This window comes from Martes martes, assembly GCF_963455335.1.
Source record: "Martes martes genome assembly, chromosome: 14".
Taxonomy (NCBI): Eukaryota; Metazoa; Chordata; class Mammalia; order Carnivora; family Mustelidae; genus Martes; species Martes martes.
Genome location: NC_137902.1, coordinates 64,232,292 through 64,246,176, shown reverse-complemented (window position 1 = coordinate 64,246,176; position 13,885 = coordinate 64,232,292). Strand labels below are relative to the sequence as shown.

Sequence of the window (13,885 nt, the reverse complement as noted above, 5' to 3'; positions counted from 1 at the left end):
CTTTGCCAACACTGAAGAGTCTTCTTTTGAGGACTTCTCCTTGATTCCCTGAGGATTTTGACAACTCAAGACATAAGGGCTTGAAGATTTGTATGTTTCAAGCATAATTCTACCTAACTTGAAACCAAGCAAATCATTGCTTTCAAGGCTACTCCAACATACCTGATTTTTTTAAAGGTAGTTTTCTTATTTTCCAAAAATAGATCATGCAAGCTCATGATTTTTTTAAAAAGGGGGGGGGGGGGTGCTGCCTGGGTGTCTCAGTCCTTAAGCTTCGGTCTTCAGCTCAGGTCATGATCCCAGGGTCATGGGATCCAGTCCCACATCAGGGTTCTGCTTCTCCCTCTCCCTGCCTGCTGCTCCCCATCCCCCCCACTTGTGCTGGCTCTCTGTCAAATAAATAAATAAAATCTTTAAAATAAAAACAAAAATTTTAAAAGTCCCAGAAAGAATGGGAAAGTAAGTCTCCCTTCCACCCGTCCACCCTCCAGGTCCCTCCCCAAGGACAACTTGCTATTTCTTGAGGCCCCTTCCGTAGACATTCTCCGAACGTGCAAACCTACTCAAGTATTTTAAACCAATTATCCTCCATTCTACACCCAGTGGCAGCCGCAAAACTGCCTCTGAACGCCTCTGGGCGTAAAGGTGGCAATCTGCTCAGAGTGTGGGGTGGAAGAGACTTATCTTGAAGCTGTGGTTTTGCACATCACGCACCCGGCTTTTACTTCGTGTGTTTCCCTTGCGCTTCTGGCTCTCAAAAGAGGGCAAGAGGTAGAAACACCACCAGCCACCCCCCAGGGACTGCCACTCTATCCCTACTGGTCTGCCTTTTCCCTATGTCCCAATCTTTACGTATATTTTGTATTCTGACCCGATTAAATCAAGTATCTCGACTCACCCAAAAAAAAAAAAAAAAAAAGGCGTAATTCTGAAGGTAACTTTCAGCACCAGGTGACTTCCTCCCCGCCAAACCTGCAGCCTACTTCGGTCGTGTCCTTAGGAAGGGTTCAGCCTGGCACGGAGTTGGAGGCGCGAGCCAAGAACACAGACGCCCAAAGATGGGAAGCCCGAAAAGGTGAGGGCGTCCCGAGCCCTGGGCCGCGCGTTTCTTAGAGACAAATGTTTCGAAGCAGAAGCCCCAATCCTTGGGCCCTCTTCGCTCCTTCCTCGGGATGCTCGCGCGCTGGGGCAAAACACCAGCTCACGCCTCTGCCCCGGGCCGCAACTCCGGTCCCGCGCAGCCGGACCCCCGCGACCCGCAGCCATCGGGTCCCCCACCGCTCGCCTTCCCGGCGCCGCCCGGCACCCCCAGGAAGGCAGGCGTCCAGGCAGCCCCCTGCGCAGCACGGCTCCCGGGACCCCCCCCCCCCAGCCCCGGGCTGCCCGCCCGCCCCCGCCGCGAGGGAAGCCACAGGTAGGGGGGCGGGGCGGCGCTCACCTGCGCAGAAGGGGTGCTCTCGGCGCCGGCGAGAGAGGAGGAGGTGGAGGAGGCCATGTTGTTGAGCTACTGCTGCCGCTCCTTCCAGGAACTCCGCTCTCCCCTCCCCGCCCCGCTCCTCCTGCCCCCCAGTGTGGGACTTCTGCGGGAAAAGTTCGGCGGCGGCTCGGCAACGCCAAGCGCGGTCCCGCGGCGCCCGCCCCGCGGCTGTCTCCTCCCCCTGCTCTGTCCGCAGCGCCCGCCAGGTGCCCGCCCGGGCCGGTGCGCGGGGGGCGGGCCTCGGCCCAGGTGGAGACGCGGCGGAGGGGCCGGCCGGCTCCCCGCGGAAAGCCCGCCCGGCGAGCATGCCCAGTCGGCCGGCGCTCGGGGGTCTGCGCGGCGGCGGGCGAGGGAGCGGGGGCGGAGGGCTGGGCGGGGGGGTCTTACCTGGGCAGGAGGGGAGCAGAGGTAGTTCTAGGAAGGGCGGGAGGGCAAGTCCTGGCTCCCGCGGGCTGCTGAATAGAGTTCCCTTAGCCACCTCCATGATGAGAACAAAATAAGAGTAATATTCTCTGATTATTTGATTAATTGAACTATTCAAGTGCAAGTGAATAAAATCATTGAGCAACGTTGCTTTCGCCTTATTATTATTAATCTATAGCATACAACCCATATAGAAGCAGTGTTTGCCAGGCAGATACCTTCTAAACAAAGTCCATAGCCTCCCTCCTCCCCACCGAGGTGCCCGCAGCACGCCGACTGCCTCAGCTGTGTGTCCAGTTAAAAAATAAAACTCCAGAGTCGTCCGGGATGTGAGGTAGGCACTGAGCCTGATCTAGCAAGGAAATAGGGGACAGGACCTCTGAGTGTCCTTGTTTCTAGAAGCTTAAAGAGCAAGGTTTTCGGAGCTCCGGTCCTGGACCAGGCTGAGGGACTGCTGGATTCGGGATGCTCCCCTCACAGCACTTCTTATTCAGATCCGGGTGTGAAGCAAGGCAACTACCATCCCTCACTAATGTCTTGCGAAAGGACAGCCTCTCCTTGGTGTCAGGGTGTCTCCTTGGTGTTCAGGTGCTCAGGCTGCGCATCCGCGGGGCCGGGGCGTTCAAGGACCGCGGATCACATTGGCAAGAAAGTTATTCCCTTTTCAATTCTCTTTCAGTTCTTCTGACTACTACAAGGAGAAAGTTTTCTGGCCCTAAAATTCTCTGTTTATCAAACAGCGGGTCCCACGGTCAAAGCCCTAGGTAAGCACTGGTATCTAACCAGAATTTATAGCATTGTTAAGTTTTCATTGTTTAGTTTCATTGTTTATTGTTACTTTCTATTTAGGGCAAGTGAAAGTGGTTTTCTGTTTAAGGTAGAGACCCACAGTTTCCTTTTTAAGCAAGTGTATGTAAGTTTTTAAAAATTACATAAATATAGTAATAATTCAGATAGGACTGAGATAAAGCAAAATTCCAGAGGTACGTGAGGAATCACTGAAATGCACAACAGTGTTTTCATCAACTAGTTACAGCTACACGCAGGAGTAAGTCCTTCACCAGAAAGCATTAGCTCTACCTCTGATTTAACACCTAGCTCACTTCCTCCAAAGCACACAGAAAGCTGAGATAGTATTTATTGGCACCAGCTCTGTGTTGGGCTCTGTGCTAAGCATCTTATTCGTATTATCACATTTAGTACTCCCAAAATCTTTGCAAAATGGGCAGTAGGATCTGAAAATTGAATCTCAGAAACGTTATTTTGGCCAAGGTCACAAACTAATAGAGCACCAAAGACTCCAAAGTTTGAGCATTCCTAACTCAATTTTTAAAAACCACTTCAGGGGCGCCTGGGTGGCTCAGTGGGCTCAGGTCATGATCCCAGGGTCCTGGGATCCAGCCCTGCATCAGGCTCTCTGCTCAGTGGGGAGCCTGCTCCCTCCTCTCTCTCTCTGCCTGCCTCTCTGCCTACTTGTGATCTCTTGTCTGTCAAATAAAAAAAACTTCTTAAAAAATAAAATGAAAATAAAAAATAAAAACCACTTCAGAATTTAGCGTGTCCACACCCCCCCCGAAGTTTTATATCAAATTCAACATTTCACAAAGATCCTCCCAAAATTTAAGAGCCACTGTTACCATTATTTACAAAACACTCCCATGTCTTGAATTATAATGTCCATGGAGGTAAATGCTCTGTCTTGTATCTTTACTATACACAGCTTGGTGCTTTATCTCCTCGGCCACTCGGGAATTGGTTGAGCCCAATCAGGCACACAGTTCAGTCTACAAGAACGGGGTGGGGGCGGCTTGGGAAGAGCTTCTCTTGGGTCAATCCTGCACACACATGGGTATTTTACTAGCCAGCTCCCTGGCACACACAGCCATAAGAGCCATCTTAAACAAGTGGCAAGCAACCAACCAGGTAGACAAAGGAAGGAGGAAGACACAAAAACCCGGCTGGAAGTTAGCACAAGAAGCAGTCCCTGGGAGATGAGCCCAGAAAGTCGTGCTTTCCTGCAGAGCTATTCCAGTCCAGTCTGCTTATCGGGCCGCCTGCTTCGGAGAAGCACTTGTGTTCAGGTACAACATACGTCTCCTCCAGAGGCAGGCTGCAACACCCGTGAAAAAGCTGACTACAAGAAGTGACTGAGAGTCTGGCAGCACTCTCCTACCTTTAAAAACTAAAATTAAAACAAAAACTTTCCATACTGCCCATGACTGCCTCTAATTTTGGCCTTCTTTTCTCTCTGCCCCTCCTTTCACAGCCAAGTGTCTTAAAAGGACAGTGGTCCCGGGACACCTGGGTGGCTCAGTTGGTTAAGTGGCTGCCTTTGGCTCAGGTCATGATCCCAGAGTCCTGGGATCGAGTCCCACATCAGGCTCCTTGCTCAGTGGGGAGCCTGCTTCTCCTTCTGCCTCTGTCTGCCACTCTGTCTGCCTGTGCTCACTCTCTCTGACAAATAAATAAATAAAATCTTTAAAAAAAAAAAAAAAAAGGACAGTGGTCCCTTGCACACTCCTTCAGAGTTACTCTCTGCCCCTCCTCACTTACTGAAACTGCTCTTCTCAAATCACAGTTGACATCCTTTTGGCCAGGGCCCTTGTGGAGTTTTCCAGACATTATCTCGGCTGATCTTTCTAGGGCACTTAACATGGTCCACAGTTTCCTTTCCTTCCCCTTAAGTATTTTCTAGGACTTCAGTCTTCCTTACTTCTCATACCAGGCACTGTCTATGATCTCAGCCCCATTAAGGCTTCAGCTCTCACGTAAAAACTCCCAAGTCCAACTAAGGTTATTTCCTTGAGCCCCAAACTCATACTTCGTCATGTCCAAAAGGGAATGCCAAACAACACGGATCTGGAAGCCAGGAGAGAAGGCTAAGATGTCCTGGAGGGGAGGAGGCTCTGCACCTCCTCCCTCCCAGTCCAATCAGATACTGAGTCCTAATTCCTTAAAATCACTCTAAATCATCTCCTCTTATCCATCCCCACCACATCCCGACCTTTGCCCTCCCACCTGCTACAAGTTCTTGAGCAATTACTACGTGCCAAACCAAGCCAACTTGCATTTTCTCATCATCTCTCACTAGACAACTACAGTCGCCTGAATTTTGTGTAGTGCATCAGCTCTGTCACCCAATATTATGATTTTTCTTAAATTTCAAATGTCCTCACATGACGACGCACTGTTAAAGTCTTGCAAGAGCTTTCTTTATGCTTCAGGGTAACGGTTACAGCTGCCTCCACCTGTCTCAGCTGTTCTCCATCAGCATCTCCATCTCCATGCCCTTCTCCATCTCTGTCTCAGGCACACCGTACAGCCAGCCGGCCTGAACTATTTGCAGTTCCCCACCCCCAAACACCAAGTCCATAGTCTTCCTACAGGCTGTCCCTACTGCCTAGAAAACCCCTACCCCATCCTCCAGTCCTTTGCCACCTCCATTGTCTCTGTGGAGTGAACTCCTATTCATCCAGCAAGACTCCATTCAGAAAATACAACTTTAAGGAAGCCTTCCCTGACATATTTTCAATTAAAATGTGGTTCAGGGTGGCCTGGCTGGCTCAGTTGGTAGAGCCTATGACTCTTGATCTTGGTTGGAGTCATGTGCTTGAGTCCCACATTGGGCATAGAGATTATGTTAAAAAATAAAATAAAATAAAATAAAAATTTTTTAAATGTTCATCACCCTCTCTTTGTTCTTCTAAAACACCCTGCAGTGCGACTGTAATTATTTTGAAGAAAGGTCCACACATTTCTGAATTCAGAAATCTTAAGCACGACAAAAATCAACAACCTATACCGAACTGATGTGAAGCCGTTTATAGTCTTCATTCCATTTAGTATAAATAGTCGCAGGTTTTAATTGTGAGGTACTACCCCAGACTCTTTCATGGCTGTTATGCGGTATATTGTATGTGCACCATATGAACATTCTAAAAATTCAGAATTGTGAAACACATCTGCCTTGAAAGGTTTCAGATAAGGTATACAGATCTATGTAAGCACTGCTTTCCTTGTCTGCCTCCCCTTTTAATCAAAAGCTTCTTTTTTTTTTTAAGATTTTATTTATTTATTTGACAGAGAGAGAGATCACAAGTAGGCAGAGAGTCAGGGAGGGGGAGAAGCAGGCTCCCTGCTGAGCAGAGAGCCCGACACAGGACTCGATCCCAGGACCCTGAGATCATGACCTGAGCCGAAGGCAGAGGCTTAACCCACTGAGCCACCCAGGCGCCCCTAATCAAAAGCTTCTTGAAGCATCCAACTGTGTGTTTTTCATGTCCAAATCTCCAGTATCTAACACAATGTCAGGCTCCACAGTAGTTTGCTGAATAAATCTAGGATATATTTATGAACTTGGACTGTATTTCATAGGACTGATTCCCAAGGTCGAAACCCGATACCCTTCTTTGCTTCCCGTGTGGCTTTCCCTCCTCTGGGCTACACTATACCTTGCATGCACATCAGATTTCTCCCTGTATAATCATTGTTTGCATAACTGTGTCTGCAGTGAGACGGAGCTGGTTGAAAGTGAAGATGAGGATTATGAAGATGAGTATTAATCTCTGTATTTCTGTGTTCACAGTAACCAGCACAATATCACACACTTTACATCCTGGCTCAATACGCTGTTGAATGATAAACGGTAGAAAAAAAAATCAAAGGAGGAGAGAGGAAGAAGGAAAGATGAAAAAGAAGTTGGAAGAATTCTGGGTGAAGATGATTTAATCACTATTAAGAGAACTCTAAAGAATATTCTGACCATCAGTCACGTCACAGTATTTGTCATATTTGTGTGCCAACTTTATTATTTAATATTTTTATTTATATCACCTTACTTTTTAATCTAACAAATTTATTTTTAAAAGAAACATTACCTTACCATGTTAATGGAAAATCACTTTCACTTGCACCCAACAGATATGATAAAAACAAAATATTGTAGATTTGCTGATTTATTCTATATTCTGTCTGAGGCCCTCTCTCATCAATTTAAAAAAAAATGTAACGGGTTAAGATGACACAAACACTGGCACTATATGTCAACTTTCTCCTCAATGTTAATGGAAGGAGTGAAAAAGAACTGAAAAGGGACAATCTTATACAATTCAACATTATTTAATACTTTGTCCTTAAGCCACCTAAGGTTACCTCAAGAACCACCATTGTAAGGATGATATGAACTTTCTTATCCTCACTCTGCTTCCACATTTATATATTTCTCCCCAACCTCAATTAGACACTCTATTCCTTCCAGAGCAATTTCTACTGCCATTTGACTCTAACTCACAATTGCGTTTAAGCAGTAGGAATTTCCCACCTGGGCATTAGCAAAAGACAAAAGTTGATTTCTTACATGGTTTTACAAAATCTGCAATAAAAAGGGAAATAAGAGGGGCGCCTGGGTGGCTCAGTGGGTTAAGCCCCTGCCTTCAGCTCAGGTCATGATCCCAGGGTCCTGGGATCAAGCCCTGCATGGAGCTGACTCTACTCAGCAGGGAGCCTGCTTCCCCCTCTCTCTCTGCCTCTCTGCCTACTTGTGATCTCTCTCTGTCAAATAAATAAATAAACTCTTTAAAAAAAAAGAAAAACAGGGAAATAAGAGTTACTACAGGAAATTATTGCCTGTGAGAAAAAATTTTTTTAAGTTCAAGAGATTATGGTTAGTGAATATGTGTTTGTTTCCTAAGATTAGCAAGTAACAGAAAAACATTTCTCAAATAAAAGAAACATATTTGGTTACCACTATCCATAAGGACTGCGGCTGTGTATAAGAATATGTCCCCTAATTTATATTTTATGAGAGAAAGCGGCTCACCAAGCGCAAAGTTGAACCAAAATATTTTCCCTCTTGTGGTCTTTGGCCTTTCTCCTCCTTTATGGAGAGAAAGGTAGAAACTCATACCTCTAAATATACAATAAAGATGATGGCTTAGCCATATTTTTATCATGGTCAACTGGAATGAGAAGACAATGTTTATTTATTGAGTAAGTTTTGCAGTCCCATGTATAATATGGTTAAATAACTTATTTTAGTGTCCACTTCCATTACTTAATTCCTTAAATTTCTTTAACATTTGAAAGGAAGTAGAAATTATTCGGGTATTCCCTATGGAATGAGAAATACTGTTTGACTCAACAAAGTATTTGAGATAACTAATTATTGATTTAAAAAACCCAATCACATGGATGCCTGGATGGCTCAAGACAGTAAAGCATGCGACTCTTGATCTCAGGGTTGGGAGTTCAAGCCCTGGTTGGATGTAGGGATTACTTAAAAATATAATCTTAGGGCATCTGGGTGGCTCAGTTGGTTAAGCGACTGCCTTCGGCTCAAGTCATGATCCCAGGGTCCTGGGATGGAGCCCCACATCGGGCTCCCTGCTCAGTGGGGAGCCTGCTTCTCTCTCTCCCTCTGCTGCTCTGCCTGCTTGTGCTCTCTTGCTTTCTCTAATAAATAAATAAAAGAAATTTCTCAAATAAATAAAAAATCTTTAAAAAAAGAAACCCAATTACACAGTAGTTTACAAAATGGGATAATAAACGTCATAGTAATAATAAGTTTCATAATTATAATAAACTTCATAGTAGAGTTGCAGAAGAGAAAAGACCAGTGTGGTAAATTCTACCTTCTCACTACATTCTGAGTATGACAACTTTTCATCGATTCCTCTTAGCTTTGGTCTGGGATTTCAAAAACATATAAAGTGATGGTAATATGAATGATGCTAACGTCAATGCTCAAGAATACATAGAAATACCCCTGAAACAAAGAATACATCGTATGTTAATTAAAAAATTGAAAATTTAAAAAAAAGAATACACAGAAAAAGTTTCCATAAAGCAAAACTAATTAACAGTAGGAGATAAATTGGTAACTTTCAGCCCCATATTAAGAAGGCAAAGCAACCCTTCCTTATTACTGTTGCCCAACTTCCCACTGAAATGATCTGTGTTAATTCTAGTTGAGGGTGCTTAGGAAAGTAAAGGAAAGGAAGACTTTGAATTGTTCATTGGTGTAGCATCTAGGTCACAAGAGGAAGATAATAAAAGAAAATGATACCTGAGGGACGCCTGGGTGGCTCAGTCAGTTAAGCATCTGCCTTTGGCTCACGTCATGATCCCAGGGGATCAAGTTTAGCGTAGGGCTCCTTGTTCAGTGGAGTGCCCGCTTCTCCCTCTGCCTGCCCCTCCCCCTGCTTGTGCTCTTTCTGTCTCTGACAAATAAGTAATAAAATCTTGGAAGGAAGGAAGGAAGGAAGGAAGGAGAAAGAGGAAAGGAAGGAAAGAAGGAAGGAAAGAATTAAGTAAGTTAAGAAAGAAAAAAAGGGGAAATGACACTTGAGAACCAGATGTGGGAAAATAAAAAGGAACAGACTTTCCTTTACAATGTTTTATTTTCCCCCCACATTCTCTTTTTAGTTCCCTCTCACTTCCTTTGCTCTTCTCCATCCTGATTCTGCTAAATCAGAACCAAGCTCTCTTAATTCAGGTGTTTTCATCTTTGTCCTGAGCCAAGGGAAAAAATAACCAAGGAGCTCCTTGACCTACTCCATGCACGCTTTGCTCCCGGCTCCCATAGAATTACCTGTGTTTTATAAACTCTTTCTAGTGGCCATGTTTGGGACTTCTGCATCAAGGAATTCTGATTGTATACCACAGTGTGATATAAAACCTTGCACCTCAAATCTGAGTTTTTAAACCCAAACAAGAAAATAGGTAAATAGGGGTGCCTGGGTGGCTCAGTGGGTTAAAGCCTCTGCCTTCAGCTCAGGTCATGATCTCAGGGTCCTGGGATCCAGCCCAGCATGGTGCTCTCTGCTCAGCAGGGAGCCTGCTTCCCTCTCTCTCTCTTTGCCTGCCTCTCCGCCTACTTGTGATCTCTGTCTATCAAATAAATAAATAAAATCTTTTTTTAAAAAAAAGAAAATAGGTAAATAACTAAACTCAATTTGTTGAAAATGGAAACACACCAGCACAACTCCCCAACACTGCCCCCAACTTCTGCACCCTCCGAGACCACCGAAACGTTTTGGTCACTAGGTCAATCCTATAACTGATCATTTGATTTTGCCCACTCTCCCCTTTGTCCACTCTTTCAAGAATAGTGTGTGTAGCTTGCTTAAATTTTATACTGAAAGTTTTAGAAAGCCATATGAAATACTTGTGGATACTCAGGATCGTATAGAACCAGACTCAGGGATCACTGACTTAGTTAAAAACCGATAACTACTGAAACAGTCTTCATGATCTTTGGTTCAGTCCTATCCCTTCTTTATAGTACTTTCATCGGTTTCCTCTTTGGAAAACTGGTGCTTCCACATGTAACTGAGCAGGTTTCTCTACTGCAAAAGGGTGCCACACCCAGAAGCCATTCACATCACAGTTAGAGTAGAGTTGAATATTTCTATCACATGGTTTTGGCAGACAGCCGTAAGAAAAAAAAACCAACCAATTAAAAAACAATTTTCCTACAGATGGAGATACAGTGTTATAAAGAAGAAAAGGGTCTTCCTTTTTTTTTTTTTAAGATTTTATTTATTCACTTGAGAGAAAGAACAACAGTAGGGGAGGCAGAGAGAGAAGCAGACTCCCCACCGAACAAGGAGCTGGATGTGGGGCTCGATCCCAGGACTCTGGGATCATGACCTTAGCTGAAGGCAGAGGCTTAACCCACTGAGCCATCCATGCGCCCCATGGTGTTCCTTTCTTCACACAAAGATACTCACACGCTGTCCTGCAGGTCTTCCCCAAAAGGGAACATCAAACTCAAAGTACTGAGAAAGCTGGAAGTGGTATATGTTTATCCCCACAGGTCCCAGCAGCTAGAACTGGCTCCAACGCAGGCTTAATGCTAAATCAATACTTGTTGATTGCCTGACTGAACTCTATTTTCCATATGGATTTTCCAGTTCATTGAAATATATTACTTGGTAGGGACACCTATGTGGCTCAGTTGGTTAAGTGTCTACCTTCCACTCGGGTCATGAACCCAGGGTCCTGGGATCGATCCCTGCATCGGGCTCCCCACTCTGCGGGAACCCCCTTCTCCCTCTCCCACTCACCCTGCTTGTGTTCCCTCTCTCTGTGTCAAATAAATAAAATAAAGAAATATATTACTTGGCCTCTCCATTACTTATCCACTCTTACACTGAATTTATAAATCCATCGTGAACGATTTTAACAAGACTGGTTTTTTTCAACTTTCATGCTTTTGCAGTTCTCTTTTAGAACAGAACAGGATGATTGATACCAGGTTTCATGGCTTTTGTGTTTCAAAACATTCCACTGAAGTCTGTATTTTGAATCATTTTATAAAATGACATTTACATGATGTAGAACGAAGCCATGGATTCTTAAGAAATAATGACAAGTAACACAAAGAACAAAGGCTAGTATGCATACATTTTCACTTTGTGGACTTCCTTGTCATCACACTCCCTCTGTTTGTTGTAGTAATAGAAAGTATTGTCCCTTCTCTGGAGTTTCTTTACGTATCCTGTCTCCTGCCAACTGATCTACCATAAAAACTTGTTTCACCTGTTTTTATTCCATTTCATCCCAATAGCCTGCTTGCTGAAATCTGTACAGATTTCCTATGTCTTCTGACCATTTTTTGGCATGACTTACTGATTTTAGTTTCATGTCAGAACTAGCCATGGCTGGGGCGCCTGGGTGGCTCAGTAGGTTAAAGCCTCTGCCTTCGGCTCAGGTCATGATCCCAGGGTCCTGGGTCCATCGGGCTCTCTGCTCAGCGGGGAGCCTGCTCCCCCCTCTCTCTCTGCCTCCTCCCCGCCTACTTGTGATCTCTGTCTGTCAAATAAATAAATAAAATCTTAAAAAAAAAAAAAAAAAGAACTAGCCGTGGCTAAAGAAAGAAATCTTACTTCCAATTATTTCTCCTGGCTGTTCTTGGCCCAGCTTCTACATAGAGACCTCAGTTCCGACTGCTGCCCTCTGCCTGGAATCGTCATGTTCCATTTATTCCCATGACTGGCTTCCTCATCTTGGCCTTTGTTAGTATCAACAAAACTATTGATAAATAGAATGGAAACATAAAGACGTTAGATGAATAATGTGATGTTATTTGTTGGTTTATAGGACAATGACATGTGAAGTTTATTTTAAAAGCTTGCTTTTGTAAATCACTTCTTTACAGGTGGGTCTCCTCTTTTGCAGAGCACTTGAGACATATACCCTGGGACGTGCCACTGGTATGTCTCTGAAAGCACTGCTTCCTAGGTGTATAGATAGAGTACATCCGTCTTACATTCCTTCTAGTCTTCGTGACAATGTAGACCAGGGTCGGTAAACTTTTTTCTGTAAAGGGCCAGAGATTAAGTATTTTAGATCTTACGGACCATGTGGTTTCTGTTACAACAAGTTGGGTACAACCTCACTGTTGTACAATGAGAGCAGTCATACCTAACAGGCGGGCATGGTTATGCTCCCACGTACTAACGAAAACAAGTGGTTGGGCCACACGAGCTGGTTTGCTGACTCCCGATCTAGACTGCCAGCATGCTATCCTTTGGCTTTGTAGTAGGCACTTTGTTTCATCTCAGGTAATCCCCCAAACAAATCTCCAAACTCCATAAAACGGGTGAGGAAATGAGCGCTCAGCAAGCTGACTTTACCAGCTTTGCTTTGCTGGTGAGTCAAGTAGTTGGGTCTGTCTGGATCATAGGTCTCTCCTTGCTCAGAAGTCACCATCTCTGACCCAGAATACCTGCCCTTGCATCCTAACTGGTCTTCTTGCTTCCCTCCTCCTTCCTAAAATTCACTCTTGTCATAACATCGAGAATAAAATTAGAACACATGACTCCGGGGCGCCTGGGTGGCTCAGTGGGTTAAAGCCTCTGCCTTCAGCTCGGATCATGATCACGGGGTCCTGGGATCGAGCCCCGTATCGGGCTCTCTGCTCAGTGGGGAGCCTGCTTCCTCCTCTCTCTCTGCCTGCCTCTCTGCCTACTTGTGATCTCCATCTGTCAAATAAATAAATAAAATCTTAAAAAAAAAAACAAAACAAAACACATGACTCCTCTGCTTAAAACCCTCCAGTGGCTTCCATTGCCTTTGGAATTAAAACTAAACTCCTTATCCTGCCTATGAAGCCTGCCATTGACTTGGCCCCTGCCTGCCGCTCTGACCTCATCCTGGGTCCTATTACTCTTCTTCTGTGGGCTCCAGCCCCACCAGCCTAAATTCTGTTTCTGAAATATGCCCAGACCCTTCAGCTCGTGGCTTCTCTACCTGACACACCATCTGCCGGGAGCATCTTCCAGGCCCTTCCCCCCAGGTCTTCCTGCTACCCCTCCTTCTCGTCAAGTAGGTCTTAACCTCAAGATCATTTTCCCCAGAAGCCTTCCAGGATCCTGCAGCCTACGCTTCCTCATCAACCATGTTTTTCTTTGTACAGCGCTCCTTCCTATGCCAACTCTCTAGTTCTCTGTTCATTGCCTATCCGTCCCTCTAGAATATAAGCTCTATAGTCTTTTTCTTTTTTATTCCCTGTTGTAGGATCAGAACATCCATTGGTGCATGGTATTTATTAAGGACTCAAGAAATATTTATAAACATGTGCTTAATGAAAGTTTATTAACAAAAATCCCATGCTCTTCATCGCAATTTACCACTTCCCAGGACTGGCTGAGGCTATTTCTCATGAGTCACATTCTAACAGTTGGTTGGGAACCATTTGGTTTGTGTTGTTCCATCCATATTCCTTAACTTGTATTTATTACCCCACAAACATAAGCAGACAAAAACAAACCATGCCAACTACGTTGGCCAGTTAGTACAATGCAAAGATGATGCTATGCTCCCTTTAAAGAACAATACTGTTGAAAGTGACAACCTCATCTTAATAGCGCTTAAATTCTGTTGTTTAGATAAGCAGCCTCTCCATGCAGTTTAACCCTTAGAATGCCATTCTTCAAAGGTCTCATTAAAAAATGAAAAAGGTATGGTCTGTATGGGGAAAAA

The 13,885-nt window shown here is 44.7% G+C and overlaps 1 protein-coding gene and 1 pseudogene across 2 annotated transcripts in view; both read right to left on the bottom strand.

The window, feature by feature from the left end:
- LOC308355024 (uncharacterized protein) overlaps positions 1–4,522 on the bottom strand; it is a gene marked incomplete at its 5' end in the record, with an annotated part of 219,800 nt that extends 215,278 nt beyond the window's left edge. Inside the window, 2 exons of the mRNA XM_080822937.1 lie at positions 1,439–1,845; positions 4,454–4,522. Coding sequence (XP_080679063.1) covers positions 1,439–1,845; positions 4,454–4,522 — 476 coding nt within the window. The remainder of the gene's footprint in view (positions 1–1,438; positions 1,846–4,453) is intronic.
- Positions 4,523–11,292: 6,770 nt separating this feature from the next.
- On the bottom strand, positions 11,293–11,560 carry LOC308355424 (meiosis expressed gene 1 protein homolog; annotated as a pseudogene). The gene has a single exon. The product of its transcript is annotated as a meiosis expressed gene 1 protein homolog (transcript).
- Between the last annotated feature and the right edge of the window lie 2,325 nt (positions 11,561–13,885).